Raw genomic sequence first — 18,854 nt, forward strand, 5'->3', positions numbered from 1 at the left:
GCTTTTCCCGCCTGCCTCCCCCCTGCATTCGATCCATAGGACTCGCACACATTTAGGAGGGAAAAAGTGTGTCCTATAGAGCGAAAGATACAGTAGTACCCAGCATGGGCATGTAGGTGGGTCTGAGGGTTTTTGTTGCAATATCCTTATCCTTTTTAAAGACTTCGGCAACCAGGCACACTGTGAACTAAAACAGCAGTACAAGTATTCCAGGGAAATGAAGGTGACCAGAATCTCAGGCAGCATGGTGTAGCACAGTTCACCCAGATATCAGATTGGTTGGTTGTTGGTTAGTTAGTTAGTTTTCCCCATCAAGGTACTGGTCTTGTGAAAACGGCAGTGTGAAGTGGTCAGGAATTGTGATTTTATCAGATGTGGAATCCTCTAGTCCCAATTCATGATCAAAAAGTACAGTATCAAGCATAAAACTCAACCATGCTGTTATCACACTACAAGCAGATTTAAATAAACATTATTAAGACATGCTTACCTGGTTATACATCTGTTTTTAAAGAAAGAAATGGTTTGTTATGGGCTGTGCTATATGTTTAGTTATAAAAAGTTAAGCAAAATTGGCAGTACAAGCGCATTAATCACAGTTAAAACAGCTATTTCAAGTAGCACTTCAAAGAAATAAAAGAGAGGCCAATACTCACTTTACCTCAATGTACCTCAATGTACCTTTAGAAATATAAGGTACATCTGGTACACGAGGGCACATCTGACTCCAGTAAATAACTGGACCACCATAAACAGACCCAGGTTCAATGCTTACTCAACTGCAAAACTCAGTGGATGACATTCTGCTGGTCTCAATCAGTCAAACCTACATCATTATAGGGATTATTGCAGGGAATGGTAACCTCAGCCCTGGGAGCTTCAGGCCCCTGTATATGACCCTCGATACTTTACCTAGACTATGCCCCTTCCTCGAGTCATGTCCCTTACCAACCCCTTAAGTATTTTTGCCTGGATGAAATGTCCTTGAACTGTGAAAATTATTTTTATTTGCCAGGATAGGTGGGTGTGTACATGCGCATGTATGTATTTCTGTATGGAGGAGAGACTTTTGCATGGCTAGAATGCAGCATACCACACAAAGGAAGAGTCAGATTCATTGATTCCCTCCCACCCTTGTTCCACTGCCGGATTTGGTTCTACCCAGGGCTTTTTTTCAACCAGAACCCAATGGAACTCGGCTCTGGCACCTTCAGGTGAACACCATTGCCATTCTAAGTGAACAAGGGAGGTGTTCATGTTGAGTTCTGGCACCTCTTTTTCTACCCACCACTGGCATGCAGAGTTCTATATTTGGCAATGTTAGTCTGTGGCAGCAAAAACAAGAGTCTTGTAGCACCTTAAAGACTAACATGCTTATTATGACATAAGTCTGAAGTCCACTTCCTTAGATGCTTAAGGGAAGAGCCGTACTTGATCGCGCCAAAGGATTCCTCTTCTCAGAAAGGCCAGCCAGATGCCTGTGGGCAGGGCACCAACAGAGCAGGAGTGCAAAAACGTTCTGCCCCCCTGCAATTCCCAGGAAGTGCTATTCAGAGGCATACCGTCTCCAACAGAAGTGTAATATAACTGCTGTGGTTAGTGACCACTGATCCGTGAATATTTCTAATCCTTTTTCAAAGCCATCCAAGTTCGTAGCTACTACTGCCTCTTATTGGAACAAATCTATAACAAAACTATGCACTGTGCTAATATTTTTGTCAATCCTGAATCTTCCGTTATTCAGCTTCACTGCATATGTCCGAATTCTAGTATTATTATTTTATTAACCATAATTTAATACACCTCTATCATGTCCCCTCTTACTTATATGACATAATGCATTTGTTGGTGTTTAAAGCACCACAGGATTTTTTGTTGCTGCTATTTATATATCAGCACTAATCTCAATAGAATGATATATGAAAGTAAGCATATGCATTTGGACAAGCTCACAAAATGACAATTCTGCTTTGTACTCTTAAGATTGAATAAAACCTTACTTCTAAACTTTTCCATGCCATGTTTTAGTACAGCGAAGAAAAGCCCAGCACTTTAAAATACGTGATGAGAAATAGTTCACTGTGACTTAGCATTAGTATTTAAACTATTAACATACAAAATAAAAATATTTACTACATATCAGATAAAATGTAGTAATTTACATGCTTAGGTACAAAACTTACAGAAACAATTTACTTGATCCACATGACTGATTTACACCTGGTTCCTTCAGTGCAGACATTCAATGCTACTTTGAATCCTCTCTGTTCCCTGGTGCTTTCCTTAAGAGTAGTCAGACTTGTGTGATTTAGAAAAGCTTTCTCATAGTCATCCTTCACCTATCTCATGTGCCTGATATATCTTTTTCTACATGTTGCTTTGTGAGGTCTTGGCACCATTACAGGTGCTATGTAACCTTAATTCTGCATCTGTAAGGAAGAAATATTTTAATGTGGCAGCAACTACACTTTGGAACTCCCCCCCTATTGGCATCAAGCAGGCGCCTTCACTGTGTTCATTGTGGGGCTTGCCAAGAACATAATATTGCCATGTGTTTTAATCTGGTTTTTAGCTTATTGCTGATTTTAAATATTTTTTGAATGTTTTTATTGATAATTTCATAGTTTATTCTTTTTGTAGACCACTTTGAAGTAATTTAACAATCAAGTGGTATATAAATTTTGTGAAAGAAAATAAAATTTAAAATACATATATATAATCATTGTAACAATAACTCATGCATGTATTATGGTAGCAATGAAAAAGCCTTTATATGAAAATAATGTCTGTATTGAATTTCTGATCCATATATAAAATAAGTGGAGTCCAAAGCTTCTCAAAGTATTCTTGTCTTTGTCTTCCATCATAAAGATGTAGGACTTCAGCAAGCTTTGCCATTATGGCCAGATGCCATGTCTTATTAAACCATTCACTGACTCTCTGAAATTTTGATCCCGAGGTTTCAATTTCTGGCAGAATATCTAAGCTCACAACACACTAAGTGTTTCTAATTTTTAATTTCTCAATCAATTTCTCTGAAGAGTACTTAGGCACCACAACCAAATTTTTGACGATGAAAGCATCTCTTCCAACTCTGTAAAGATGTAATTTATTAACCCTCCTCTGGGGGACTATTCCATTGCCCCAGGATTGTTGCAAAGATGCTCCACTTCTCACTAAAGCCATGCTGACAATACAGTGATAGTACATAAAACAGGCTCCAGAAAAAGGTCTAAATAGGCCACAAGGCACACAAGGTGAAAGGTAGTTTTAGGGGTGTGCAGGTCCCAGAGTTTAAAATATTAAAACCAGCTCCTTACATGGAATCTTATTCACAAAAAAGCTAACATTTCAATCAGCATACTATAACACTAATATTTTTAAAATATATATATAATACAAATCCACCATAATAGTTCAAAATATTATACCAAAACAAAATAAAATAGGCCATACAGACCAAAAGGGAACGTACTGAATTCTTTGCCCACAAGACACTGCTATATAAACCTTATTCAAATAACAGAGTTAACATCTATCCTGCAGAAAACACCTCGGTTGATCAACAAGCATAGCTGTCAACGTTTCCCTTTTTTAAAGGGACATTCCCTTATTCCGAATAGGATTTCCCTTAAAAAAAGGGAAAAGTTGACAGCTATTTGTCTCAATTTTTAAAAGCTAGTTTATATATGTCCTCTCCTTCACAATAACAAAGGCACTGTATATTTTTTCACAGTTGTAAATACAACAATGTCCAGATTCTAGGGCTATAAAAGACCAAAAAAAAAACCCTCTTTGTTGTCGCTTAATTCCAAGAAGTTTCAAAAGTACTAAGGGCCCAAGATGTGATATTAATTGCTCTAAGACAATGACTGTGCATTTCTCTAACATGCAGTTATTCAAACTTGAAAGGAAATCTCCAATGGTGTGCTTGAAATGCACATTGGAGAAGCAGCTTTTCTGTTCGGACCCCAAAAGAGAGAGAAAGAGTTATGTGTTTCCTCTCTGCCCTTCATGGTGCTAAGGCTGCTCAGACTTCCCCAGGGCTTCTATTTACAAAACAAAGGACTGCACATTAATTGCATTCACAGAATCAACTGGAGCCAAATAACACAGAATCAATCTACTGTCCAACAAACAATATTTGGCCAATTGACTGGCCTCCAACTCTGCACAAGTGACTTGGTAACATCTGCAAATGCTATGTGTTTCTAAGAAACACTCATAATTATTGCACTTACTGTGACACATCAGACACAGCAGGCAAAGGTGCCTCTTCAGAGATGAGGTCCATGTCTTCTGTGAAGCTGTTGGCCCTTGACATTTCACCACTGTTCCCTTCCAAACGCTTTTTTACTAAACAAAGAATGTGAAGATGCAATATGTTAAAGGGACAGAACAGCAAGATTACACAAGTTGCTCCATTTATACTGCAGTTGTTGCCTTTCAATCAGTGCCTTTTAAAAGCACTGCTTTTAATCCTTATTATGCTCTCCTTCCTCAAGGCAACTCTTTACAGGTAAAAGTCCTTGGGCTTTGGTTTTGTACCTGCAAAGACTGCTTATTCATTTCAAAGCAGCACTGAAAGGGAGGCTGACCCTGAAAGCCAAGGAGCAGCACAGCAGTTCCAGTGAGCTCACAATCTGCGCCCACAATTTTCTTTCTTAAAGGATAATATGAGCATGGTGAAGAAATGACAACAAGTAGAATGTTTCTATAAATATTGGTGATGCGTCCATTGTTATGACAAGCAGTCTATGTGCACAAAATTGCATTTTGCAAAGAATGAGTGGCAGAGATTATGAAGCGGCTTTTGACCCTCAGAGGCATTTTGTGACCCTGTGTGGAAGCCATCCTTAGAGCTAAAAACACAAAGGCCAGCACTGCAGTTCTCAGTGCATACTTTTCACTTAGAAAACCAGGCGTAACCATCTTAAAGTCATAGTTGTGTTTCAGATAATACCATTTCAGGACCAAGAAATTATAAAAAATCTATATTTGACCCTGTTAAATATGTGGAAAATCAAAATTTACTATGTTCTCTGCATTTAAGTAACTGAGTTAGTAGTAAGTTACTGGGTAAGTGAGGGCCACAAAGTTTATTTCAGTGGTTCTCACATCTAAGGATTATCAGGATCACCTATTATATGGATTGCTAGGCATATTTTTATGTATTTAGTAAAGAGTGCAATTCTATATTTGTTTACTCAGATGTAAGCCACACTTTCAGTGGTGCTTCAAAGTAAGCATGCATCATAGCCTATTGTTGCAAACATTGGGTTAAATTACACAGTACTTGTGCACTGAGGAGCATATTGCCCACATCTGGATGTCAGGTGCACTGGGTTACCACAGCAACACCAGCAAGGTTAAGTGTATGACTTGCTGTGTTAGTCATCATCCCATTGGTTCAGAAATGCAGTCTTTAGGGCATGGCTTTCAATATGTCCTGTCCTGATGCTGCCCTGTTTGCTGTCAGGGTCTGGATCCGTGAGAGTCAGGGGAAGAGACTGTGGGTATTACACGGCAGCATTAGATTGCATGGTGATAGTGTTGGCAGATCTCTCTGTACATATATCTCTTTAATTCAAGGACCAGAAGAACTGTATATAGGAGATAGTAGTGTTTAGCTTTGTCTTGCGTCCAGAGACAACAAACACTTTGTAACTTTGAACTATGTGGGAGAGGAGTTTCCCCTTAAACTGGGGACTCTGGAAGAAGCTGTCTGCTGGGAGCAGGAAATCTCTGAGGCCTCTGAGGCTGGAGCTCCGCATCCTCTGCTGGTACATCACACTGGATGCGGGAGGTGACTTCCACAAGTCACCAACACCTACAGTAGGAGTCTAGCAAAGCAGCTGAGGTTAATTGCTAGTTTCTCTTTCCACCTTCTCCAAGCCTCTGATTTGAGAACATTAAAAAAAAAAAGTCCTGTGAGGCAGAGCTGCTTTCAGGACCTCTGCAGAGACTGCGCCTGCTTCCAGATTGGGCTAACTATTGTAAATGGGTCATTCAGATATCACAAATAGGTCGCTGACAACACGGGTTTTTCGTTTGTTTGGTGCAGCAGTCCCGTCCCCCCACTTATTGGACTTTATGCGGAAATTAATCAGGATTAATTTGGGGGGTGGCCTGGTATTCTTCACCATCTGAGTTAATCCTCCATACAAATAATCAAGGGCAGTCAATAGTTAAGCCTGCCTGAAAAGAATCCTCTTGTTCTCTCATCAGGCAAGTCTCAAAAAAGCTCTCAGGAGAGGAGGGAATTACCAGGGCAATGGGACTGTACACTCCATCAGCTTTGCTTGGAAACCACTCCCATGTATTTATCTATAAAATGCCAAGATTGTGCTTTTGTGCAGATGCTCCTCCTGAAGGAAGATAGATGATCTTCTTCTTCTTCTTCTTCTTCTTCTTCTTATTATTATTATTATTGTTATTATTATTATTACTATTATTGCGTACTAAAATACGTAAGTAAACTAGAATCAATCCTAATAACAAATAACCACAGATTGTAGACATTTCACTGGGGTCACTTATAAAAAGTGTGATTCAATTTCAAGAACATTAAATCACCTGCCGCTTTCCATCTTCCCAACAAGACCAAAGAAAAAGTAGAACACGCTTTATAAGTAAGTATAATCAGAGGGAAAGAGGGCCAGCAAGGAGCAAAGTGCAAAGTTAAAGATTTAAGAATTCCAAATTCTCACATACAGGAGATGAGTGGGGTAAAGTCTGCTGGCGTTCCTTTTTATTTGTGTACCTTATCAAGTCAAATCAATTCCTAATGAATTTGTCTCGTTTTTGTTGCCCCCTAAGCACACAGCATTCTTTGCAATTTATGAACTCAGATGGCAAAGGGAGCTCAGAGGAGGAGGAGATATTGCTCTCAGTGAGCTGGCGCATGATGTGATTTGTCACTAAGATCATCCTGGGAGGCCCTTCTCTAAGTCCTCCCTGCCTTTAGAAGTGAGATGGTGGGAGAGACTTCTGTGGCAGCGCCCCAGCTGTGGAATACTCTCCTTGGGAGGTCTGTCAGTTGAACACGTTTTTATTTGCCTGAGTCTTTTAACTGTTTTAGAACTATTGTAATGCTAGAGTTGTACCTGTTGTATTGAAAGAACAGGCTGATGCTCCTGATCTTAACTTACTAATGCTGCTATTTACATCATTAATTGTTAGTCATTATAGAAATCTCCAAACTAAAGAGCAGCATATAAATCTTGGGAATGAATAAATAAAAAACAAAATGGTCCAGTAATTGTGTACGCCCATGCATAGTTTCCATTATGTCACAGAAACCGCCAAGGTGTGTACAGTGGCACCTTGGGTTACAGATGCTTCGGGTTACAAACTCCACTAACCAGGAAGTGGTTGCTCCAGGTTAAGAACTTTGCCCCAGTATAAGAATGGAAATCGTGTGCCAGCGGCACAGCGGCAGCAAGAGGCCCCATTAGCAAAAACATGCCTCAGGTTAAGAACTGTTTCAGGTTAAGAATGGACCTATGGAATGAATTAAGTTCTTAACCCGAGGTACCACTGTACAGCTTTAAAAATTACTAAATGTTTACAATCAATAAAAACCACAAGTTCAATGTTAAGTTTAGCAAGACTAGTAGCTCTGCTATGCTGTCAGGCTCAGGAATTCTATCCCTCCCCCGGTGGCAGCAAGAAGCAGAGAAAAACAAGGCAGAGTCCTTTTTATTGAGTTTATTCATTCATAATAATGAGAGACAAAAGAATGCCGTATGCCCAAACAATGGTGTTGCTCCAACTGAGCTCCTCCTCCCTCCTCCCTAGCAACAGCATTTCCTTTTACTGTGTCTGCTCGTGGCCAACTGTCTCCAAGTTCTCTGTTCCTGCACTCTTAACAAACGGCGAGTTCTGGGAGAAGGGGGGTCAGAAATACGCTCCAGTGACAACGTGTCAGCTGGCTGCTCTGCCTCCTGGCCTTGCCTCACCTTCCCCTTCTCCTAACACTTCCCAACTCTTCTGTTCATCTGTCTCTGAGCTGTGACTTTCCTCAAACCCCTGCTGTAAATCAATGCTGCATTCCTCTTCTCCTGCAGCGTCAGGAGAACGTGTGTGTGTGTTGTATAACAACAATAACAACAACAACAATTTATTATTTGTACCCCGCCCATGTGGCTGGGTTTCCCCAGCCACTCTGGGCGGCTTCCAACAGAGATTAAAAATACATTAAAACATTAAAAACTATCCTAAACAGGGATCTCCACCATTCCTCCTCCATCTCCACCATTCCTCCTCCATCTCCACCATTCCTCCTCCACCTAAACATTAGGAAGAACTTCCTGACAGTAAGAGCTGTTCGACAGTGGAATTTGCTGCCAAGGAGTGTGGTGGAGTCTCCTTCTTTGGAGGTCTTTAAGCAGAGGCTTGACAACCATATGTCAGGAGTGCTCTGATGGTGTTTCCTGCTTGGCAGGGGGTTGGACTCGATGGCCCTTGTGGTCTCTTCCAACTCTATGATTCTATGATTCTATGATCTCATCCCCTTCAGTCCAGTCCCTGTCATATGTATTGATACTTACTTGTATTGAGATCATTTCAACAAAATCCCATTGAAGGAATGGGTTTCCCAAACCCAAAACTGACTGTGCAGGCAGTTTGATACTGCACCAAAATCCCTATTTTTCCTTAGCTAAAATCCATTAACTTGAGCTCTGAGTCAATGTATAAACAAAAACCCGGCTGTGCTCAGAGCCCTCTCCTTTATCAGTTTGTGACGGCAGGGATGACCCTGACTGCACCAGCAGAACAGAGAAGACACATCTGTACCTTATCTTATGTGCTGACCACAAAAGACGCACAGACCTAAGTCCGGAACAACGCCAAAGCGTGTTCTCGGAGATGCCGACCTCTTCCTCCAAGATAAGAGTAGGAAGAGGAAGATCCTTTTATGGTCAGAAGTACAGGAAGGAATTCCCTTTTATGGTTAAGAATACCAGAGCAAGAACATATGTGATGTCAACCTGCGTACATAGGCTGATGTGGTTGGATTTATATGGGAAGGAGGGAGAGGATGCCTGGAGGGTATATATACTGCATGAAACTTGTCATTTCTTTGGACTTGCTGTGGACTTGATCACGCAAGTGCCTTCTGCTATCTGGAGAGCAGAATAAACTCTTTCTTGGAATCAACCTCGGTGTCATTTGACTTCCTTCCTCCTGTCCCGGAGCAACGCAGACCCAATCGGTGAACTCTAATAAGGCTACACCATCATGTCCCAGAAACTGGCATATTTATGACACAATCCAAACTGAGGCACTGAATAGCCCTTTGTTTTCAATGGAAGTGGCTAAGCTCATAAAAAAACTATTTCCCATGGAAAGCGATGAGGCTTTAGCTGGTGTACCAACTTCAACAGTACCTGGATAAATAATAATAATAATAAATTTTATTTATATCCCGCCCTCCCCAGCCGAAGCCGGGCTCAGGGCGGCTAACAACAATCAAATAATCAAACAATCAAATAAACCAACATTCTAAAAATATTTCATTATAAAAATTAATTAAAATCAAGTTGATGGCAACCATTAAGCAAAACTCTGTGCAGGTTGCCAGAGGAGGGAGTCAGGCTGCGCCCTGACCAAAGGCCTGGTGGAACAACTCTGTCTTGCAGGCCCTGCGGAAAGATGTCAGGTCCCGCAGGGCCCTAGTCTCTTGTGACAGAGCGTTCCACCAGATTGGAGCCGCAGCCGAGAAGGCCCTGGCTCTAGTTGAGGCCAGCCTAACCTCTCTGAGGCCTGGGACCTTCAGGGTGTTTTTATTTGCAGACCGTAGGTTTCTTTGTGGGGCATACCAGGAGAGGCGGTCCCGTAGGTACGAGGGTCCTAGGCCGTATAGGGCTTTAAAGGTTAAAACCAGCACCTTAAACCTGATCCTGTACTCCACCGGGAGCCAGTGCAGCTGATATAGCACCGGATGAATGTGGTCTTGCAGCGAAGACAAGATAGCCTTGCCTTATTTACTCATGGTCCAGCAATCTCCTTTGAAAGCAGTTTGGAAACTTCAGCTAATCCAGAATAGGGCCGCAAGGTCTTTAACAGGAATCAGTGCCTGCTCTCACTCTTGCTCCTTGTTCAAGGGCACACAGCTACTGTGATCTCCAAGCCTTTCCTCCTCTCTCTCTGACACTTGCAGAAGTCATGCACCAAGGAACACCTCCCTAGACTAGCCATTGCCATGGTATCCCCCACCACCACCATTATGGCACACCCGTCTCTGTATCTGAGCCATCAGCAACAAGGCACAGCAGACAAATGTAATCAGAGGCATGCCCTCACATTCTCTCTCACACCTATTCATTTATATACATAACAGTTTACTATAAATATCAACACAGAGACAGAAGTATATCACAAATGTGGGGATGATGTTCCTTGTACCTTGTGAAGCAGGACAGGTTGCAGCACAGATAGATAAAGATGACCAAGAAAGCTGTCGGCCTTCATACAAACACAATGGCCAGAAGGGAAGCAGAAGAAAAAGCAAACAATAAAATCAATTAGAGAAGAAAGACAACTGAACTACCAACAGAACCTTTTGCATTCCACTGAGACTACAAACCTCTTGAACTGAAATGCTGATATTCAAGCCTTTTTCTGAAACTGTTCTGCAGTCGGTTTACTTTTTCAAGATTATGCTATTTTTTGATCTCTCTCACATCAATTAGAAATTTCATTGTGCATAGGTGTTTTACAGCTGAAACATATATTTGAAATATGCCCAAAAAATCCAGTCTTGCTACTCAAATATTAAACGTTTTAATATAAATTAAATATTAATATTTACATTATAATGCATCTTTTATCTTAGTGCTTCTTTCAGAATCTCTTGATTGTCTCACAATCTGAACTCACAGAAACTGTCTGATATCAAATCCCATTTCATTTTGTCTTTTATCAAATACATGCAAATAACTAATACTATTACATGCCAACTATTAAATATTATCAGTATAGGTAAAGGTAAAGGGACCCCTGACCATTAGGTCCAGTCGTGACCGACTCTGGGGTTGCCACGCTCATCTCGCTTTATGGCGAACCAGAGCAGTGCACGGAAATGGAAATCAGTATATCAACTGCCAAACATCACTTAGGATGCCAGATAGAGACAAAATATCCGGAACTTTGCTTAGACAACATGCTGAAGCCAGAGAGGCAGGCTAGGCAGATGTCACCAAGGGTAAGGGCACCACCACGCTTCCCCTTACTCAAGCATTAGTGCCGCACATGAAAACCACATGAACACAACTGCTAGAAGTACAGAAGAGGCTGTAGACTCCTAGAGGATGAGGGGCCCTTCTAGGTCATCTCGTTCAATCCCTTGATTGATGCAATAATTCCAGAGCAATAGCACCTCACAACAGAAGGCTGCTTAGCCTTTCCTTCAAAACTGTCGAACAATGTATAGCCTACACACACACAACATGAAAGAGAATTTAATTTCATCCATATTTTTAAGCAAACTGGCTTCATTTGTGTTGGTTCAAAAATATATGTCTGTAAAACGAGAATTCCTGGATGCCAAGACCCAAGTTTGGGACAAGTACAAAGTGAGAGAACTGCAAGAGAGATTTAAAATCACAAAATATGCAGTAAAGTGTGGAAACATAGGCTGATAGACCTTTAAAATATGTCATTGTGGGGGAACTTCCCTCTTGCCCCAGCATTGGAAAAGACCACCTTTGCTAAATTAAAAATTGGTTTACTTACTAACTCATCAAAGGTCAAATTCATGTGCTTTTCCCTACATTGGTCAGAAACGTTGCATGGGCAGTAAACTTTAGTTACAAAGTGGTGAAAGTTCCTAAATTATTTCGGGGGACCTCAGGAGTGGCTGGTGGGAGCCATGTGGTCTGAGCTGGAGCAATCAACTCAAACCTCTTCACACACTGAGCTTCTCATGTAGACTGGGTGCATCCAGAGACTATTAACCATTTGTTTTGTTTTGTATCGCAACTGCTTGCAGCTAGACTCTTCTCTCACAAAATAAAATTGCTTTCTCTGTCCCTGTTCTCCTTATTTGGATTCTTTTGTCTCTCAGGATTGGATAGCCCTTCTCCAAGGTGTCTTCCTCCTTGCCTTCAGCTGCTGACTGCAGTTCCTTGCAGTTCCAGCCCCTCAGCTGCCCATCTACACTCTTTGGTCACTGCTTCCATCTGGGTGCCTTGCAGCTGGGGTCCTGGGGCACTTTCAAACCCCTGTAGCATCTCCTCAGGCAGGGCTCTCACCTTGCATGGAGCCACGCTTTTCTGCCCAAGGGGGTTTCTCACCCTCTCAGCTTGCAGCAACTCCATTTTCTCCAGTCAGTGGCTTTTTTGCTGCTGGATCATTTGCTCAAGCTGCTCCATATTTTGGCAGCTTTGCTGCTGAAGCATCAACCTGAACTGCTCCAGGAATGCTGCTGTTCCTCCCTCCATCTTGACTCAAGCAAACCTCGCTCACAGATCCTCATCCCAGAAACATGAATCCCACTTCTAACATCAGTGTTGCATGCCCCCCAATCTCTGATTGGTGCAGGATTCCAGGGGTCCCGGGCACTTACTCAGAGTTTAGTTTCCTCAGAATGTGGGATAGCAGAGACTGTGCTGTCATTATGATGTATGGTTTTTTACACATATATACAACCTGAGCCTACAATGGAGGGGCTCATAGCATTAACACCCAAGAGGGTCTTCCTTCTTCCACAGCCACAGTCTTGGATTAAAGCAGAAAACAGGCTTGGCTCTGTCTCTCAGCTGCATAGCCTATAGTTTGCTTCTAGCTTCTAGCTCTTGCACACAACTCACAAACAATAAACTTGTCTTGCTATTCCAGCAACTGAGTCCTTGTTGGATCAAGGAATTAGAAAGGACTCAGGCACACAGCCTACTCCTCCAAAACTCACAACACTACTTTAAATTTCAGCTTCATATAAATCATAAAAGGCAGGTTCTCTCACAATACTCCATTTTCTGTCTCCTCTTCCTGGGTTGAACTAAGTGAATTTTGCCTCCATTCCCACAAACCAAATCATTTTCAACCACACATTTACTGTAGGCATTTTGGATGAATGCCATTTTGTAGCCATTTAATTTGTACCATTTAAAACAAATAACAAACATAAACCTGTTTGTAGAAATGTTAGTGATTAAGCGATATTTAAATATCTACAACAAATAAATAAAAATAGATAAATTGACATAGGACCTTTCGTTCCTGGTAGGTGCCAACCATTGCCCTGATCAGGTTAGAACAATTCCTGCTTCTTCTTTCAGTTGTCTCTCTCCACGCTGAGTATAATATTTTCTTTCAGATCAAAATTCTGCTTTTTATCCCAATATCTTGTAAGCATAGCATGCTTCCTCTGGGATCACGTCATGTGAAGGACCAAAGCATGGAAGCAGGAGTTATGTCGGCTCTTATGAGAGTGGTCGCTTCTATGGGGCCACTCCTATGGTTTCCAAAGGCCTCTGCTGGGATCTTAACAAAGTGATGCCCAGCTTTTAACAATACAGCAAGAGGGAAAGCATACAAAGGAGGGGGGTCCTGGTTCCTCTGAAAGATGGGGCAACAAAGGCTTGCAATCCAGAATAAGAGTCTTCTTGGCTATATGAGGCCTCTGAGTTACTGCACACTGATCAGTGGCCACTAGAGGACCCACAAAGACAAGACAGAACAAAACAAGAGGAAGGGAAGAAGGAAAGTTACTTCACTCCTAGTAGGGCTCATGTGCATGGCAGCCAAAAATTCATTTTCCAAATCTGTTTTTTGCACTGTAGCTCTCTGCGGTTCCATGCATATGCCCGTTGTTTGCTGTTCTCACATTCCATTGCAGCAGGGCCACACATTGTGCCTTAGTTGTATTTTGGAACTAGAGTCATGTTGCTCATTTTAATAACCCTTCATAAGCAGCCCATAAAACCCGCTGACACTCCCTGTAGAAATAAGGAAAACACATGTGTTCTGCTTCTTTCACACTCTTCCCCCTGCCCCAATGAAATTGGGGGCCATTGTTAAATCACTACTGCGCTCACAAAGCATTTCAGCAAACCAACATCACTATCTCACCCTGCTATCAGCCGTGCAAGTGGCTTGTACACTGCTGCTCTAAAGGTGGAAGAAGTCCCTAGTGGGGAGATAGCATCATCATGAAGGTGGTTTTCCCAGGGCAAGGTTAATCCACTGCACTCTGGGTGTGCTGACCCTTGCGATGTCCCCAAGTGCAGGATTTTCTCCACTACACAAGAAGGAAGATACACTTCTCGGTTTGGTCTGCTGCTGCGATGCGGTTACAGAAGCAGGCATCAGTGGATCTGCTGTTGCTTGCGTTCTGTTTGTAAAGCTTTTGCCAGATTGCAACAGCCAGTTATAGATGGGGGAAATAAGCATATTATGTTTGTGAGGGAGGGGTGTTAGGTATGTGCGTAGGGGGTGGGTCTGTCGCTCACACATACAACAGCTAGCTAACACTGAGCCTGAGCCCTGAACCAAGAGCTTGAATGTTGGCTCTGACTCAGTTGCTGCCCCATGCCAACCAAAGGGAAGGATTAGGAGAAAAAGAAGTAAGGAAATAGTAGGTATAGCATGGAGAGAGGAAGGGCTTTGAGCTTGGCTTGCTAAGTGTGCCTTCTTTGGAAGCAGGGGCGTGTCTATTGTTCCCTCACATTAGCCCTCCCTCCCCCCCCCCCCCGTGAATAAAGGCACTTCTACTCAGAAATATGCCCCATTGAGTGAATCCAGGTAAATCCACCATTGCTTGTGATGAGGCTAAACTCAAACTCTCATTTGTCTCCTGAAGAACATACTCATCAGGGAAGATATGAATTTTTAGGCAAAATGATACAAATAAGCAAAAATGGCCCAACATTCCACAGTGCACACAATTTATGTTGCTTGTTTGGACCTATTTCTTACTCTTTTTGTAATAAGCCAAAGCTCAGCTTTTTATTCAGACATTGCCATGTTAAACATTTCATCATGTTACAGAAAATCAGGAAGGAGTTTGCAGTAAGAGCTATTAAGAAATCAGGGGTATAGTTCCATTCTGTAAGTGGATGAAATACAGAGTGCATGAAGTTATATGGGGCCATTACCTTCAACAGGCATCTCTCACAAAAAGTTTCCAACCTACCTGTCTGCTTGAACATCCGTGTAAGACCTAGTGGGGAAGAAGGGTGCAATGTATTCAGAAAAGTCAGTCTCAAGTCAACTAAGTTTGGCTTAAGAGAGCCATTTCTAAACTGAACTGAGGAGGAGAAATCACCAGCAAAGATTCTCATGCTGCCCCAGAAGCAACCCAGGCTCTGATCTGGTGACCAACAAGTATGATAACCTTCAAGAGGATCATCAATAGGAAATACCCATCAGAAACACCCAAGTCTTTCACATGGAAACAAAAAAGCCAAAGGTGTTGGGCGGTAAGAAAAAAGCATACAAAATCCATAATTGGTTGATACCTTCATTAGGACCAGCCAAAATGTCATAAAATAGTGGAAAATGCTTGAGTTCTGCATCAGGAAGATGTTACACAGAACAAGAGGTACAGCGATGAAGAAAAACAAAAAATAGGCATGGATGTTATAGCTATAAGCTATAAGGTCAGGTTTAAACTCAGATCCCAAGATGGAGATAGCAAACTGTGTAAGCCTCTCCAAGATGCTACAGGCGTCAGATCACACACCTAAGATTCTAGGACAAAGATGCAGTGCCAGCTCCCCATTTTCAAAAGCAAAAGGGGACCCACCTGTGCCACATGCTTTAAGCCAGAGTGGGGAACTGAATCTAGTCAAAGGGTGGTTCACTTTAAGAATTAGGTGGTGTCAATCATATGATGTCAGGAGACTGTAACTTCCTTCTGTGGCTGCAGGGGAAGAACTGGAGCACACTCATTGCAGCTCTGGCTTGAATTTGGCACTGAGTGAACTCCTGATTCTTCCTTTTGAATGTGGTGTTTCACCAAGCTGAATCTTTACCAATCCATACCTGTTGTCATATGACTTCAGGCATGACTTTAGCTGAAATGGCCCCACAGCCCAGATGGGAATGCATGGCTGGCCTAGTTAGGTCCAGAGGCCAGAGGGTTCCCACCATTGCCTTAAGCAAAAAACAGGTTGCTAGGGAGCTGAGGGGATGCAACACTCCACATTAATAGATTTTGGATATAAATACACACAGTCCCTTCAACCCTGACCCTGATTGCAATGTAGTGCCTTTCTGAGCCTATTCTACTCCTCAACCCAGAACTAACCTTCTGTTCCATGGCAGTGTTGTGTGCATACCCACCATTTACTATGAGATCCCAGGGTAGCTTGCCATTTTCTTAAAATATTTAAAACAATTAAGATAGATTGCAATCAATAAAATAGGGTGGGTCCTACTATATCTATATCTCAGGTGTCAAGGGCCAGGCCAGGCACACACCTTCAGCATCTAATCTAGCACTTCACCAGGAAACAAAGCAAACTGAAGTGGAAATGTGAAGAACCAAACATAAAACTAGGAAAATGGGAAACAGAGAAACCAGAGCTGTCAGATTTGCCCATCCATAAGAGACACGCTCAGTGGTGTGATGCCATTGTTCGACAGTCATCCTTCCTTTTTCCTGACCCGCTCCAAGTCCATGTCAGAATGGCATCACATCAGAAGTGGAACATTTCAGAGGTAGAAAGAGATAACTGATTTGAGAAGAGGGTGGTGGGTGACTAAAAACAGCTTCAGCCACCTCTGTTTTATTGCACATAGCAGCAGAGCCCAATGTGGGAAATGATATGCAGTTACTTGTTATAACAGGGTTAGCCCATGTTGGTGCCCTACTACCAGACTACAACCTTTGCTGCTCCCGTCTTCCCTAACCATTGGTTTGGTGACTGGGGCTTACAGTCTGGAGGGCACCACCTTGGCTCTTCCACATTAAAGTACAGTGGTACCTCGGGTTACATACGCTTCAGGTTACAGACTCCGCTAACCCAGAAATAGTACCTCGGGTTAAGAACTTTGCTTCAGGATGAGAACAGAAATTGTGCTCCCGCAACACGGCGGCAGCAGGAGGCCCCATTAGCTAAAGTGGTGCTTCAGGTTAAGAACAGTTTCAGGTTAAGAACGGACCTCCAGAACGAATTAAGTACTTAACCCAAGGTACCACTGTAAGTATTTCAGACTCTTTCAATGCATGTTTCTAATAAGATTTAAAGGAGCTTTTAAAGTTCAGCCTCAGTTCTGCAAATGGTAACTCTTTCTATGTTGCAAGCTGTGAAACTGGCTCCAACCACACCATGTTTCTCACAGCCAGGAATCTGCCACACATCCCTCAAGTCCCCATTTTGCACCATTCACAGGTCAACGGCCTAGCTAATAAATGAAAGCAAATTTAAGCCCTGCTCCTACAATCCCACACATAAAACTGCCATTTGAACAGAGCAGCAGCTCATCCCAGATCAGGTTGATATAACCCCACAAATTAAATGTGAATCAGTGAGGATCCTTTACTTGAGGGCATTTAACCAACCAAGCCTTTGCTGAAGAGAAGAATCCTATCCCACTCTGTACCTTTGTGCCTTACTTGAACTATTTTGTGTCCCTGAGTGGAACCCAACCTACAGTCTTGACCATTGTCATGTCTCTGTTGAGCATTGCTTGCTTGGTTCAGAGCATTGCAAGATACCACAGATAACAGAAACGTAGGGGAGAGAATGACATTAATTTTCATAATCTGTCAGTAAGCTTCCATACAGTTGCAGACAGAATTTGTGTAAATTGTGTCCAAACTGCAGATAATCAGAAGGGTGACACTGGAGTTGCTAGCAAAGCATAACACAAGGGCCAATAATCTGTGCCTATAATCTAGCATCTGACACTGGTCTAACTTCTTACTTTGAGCTGCTCACAAACCAGTCACTTGCTTTGTGATGCAACTACCAGCTTGACTCCAGAGCACCAGCCCTTACAGTATTATTAGTGACACTGAATTAGAATAAGGAGAGGACTCATTGTTATGAAGTCCAAAAGGCATACTTGCTATTGAGAAGAAGCCTCTGCAGTCTGATCTCAAAGAGAAAAGCTACTATGTGCAAACACAGCTCTAAAAAGTCCTAAAACCTAAATCCCAAACTGAGAATTATTATTCTATTTCCAGCAGACATTAGTCATTGTGATGTTTTGGGCAATTTTGATAAATTCAACAGTAACTGCTCCGACATGACAGCTTTGAGAGGCTGGCAGTGATCAATATAGTCTATCTGCTAGATGAATCCCTGGAGTTATTAATCTTTTTATCCTAAGAATACATGTATTATTTTTAGAACAACAAGAGATTGTTTAACAACTATCAAGTTATTTTTATTATACACAACCATGTATGAACAAACATCTACAAATCACATTAATGAGAGGGCCATCAACAGCCTTTTAATAACTGTGGCTGGTTCAACAGCTACAGTCATTCCTGGACTGGGAAAGCCTGGCGACTGGACTTAACTGTCAGGGGTCCTTTACCTTTACCTTTTTAATATGGTGTGATGGTGGTGGGAATTAATGGAGGCAGACAAAAGCAATATCGGGGTCTGATCCAGTTGGACTGTCCTCTCCCCTCCCCATCACAACACCAACAGACATCCTCTGTCCTGTGATAATATCAGGGCCTGCTCCAATCAGAGAGTCACCCACCCCAGTAAGGTACAATGGACACTACCTGAGCCAAAGGCAACATCAGACCTTGTTTCAACAATTGCTCTGTGGAAAATAGAGAATGAGGTAGGCAGGCAAATTAACATCAGGGCTGCTTCAGTTGGATTGTCCCCTCCCCGCCTCTTATATCATTTATTTGGTTTAATAAATTAAAACTGTACTCC

General features: G+C 42.2%; 1 protein-coding gene across 7 annotated transcripts in view; it reads right to left on the bottom strand.

Annotated features, from left to right (window-relative positions):
- Positions 1–18,854, bottom strand: part of LOC310763441 (potassium voltage-gated channel subfamily KQT member 1-like) — a 793,949-nt gene that overhangs the window by 239,822 nt on the left and 535,273 nt on the right. For 3 of the 7 annotated variants that reach the window (XM_083615632.1, XM_083615631.1, XM_083615633.1), the window contains 3 exons: positions 15,140–15,166; positions 10,411–10,470; positions 4,242–4,356 (listed from right to left, as the gene is read on the bottom strand). In XM_083615632.1, coding sequence (XP_083471758.1) covers positions 4,242–4,356; positions 10,411–10,470; positions 15,140–15,166 — 202 coding nt within the window. The remainder of the gene's footprint in view (positions 1–4,241; positions 4,357–10,410; positions 10,471–15,139; positions 15,167–18,854) is intronic. The other 4 variants (XM_083615636.1, XM_083615637.1, XM_083615634.1 and 1 more) reach the window with 3 other exon arrangements.

The sequence above is a fragment of the Podarcis filfolensis genome (assembly GCF_964270895.1).
Source record: "Podarcis filfolensis genome assembly, chromosome: 5".
Taxonomy (NCBI): Eukaryota; Metazoa; Chordata; class Lepidosauria; order Squamata; family Lacertidae; genus Podarcis; species Podarcis filfolensis.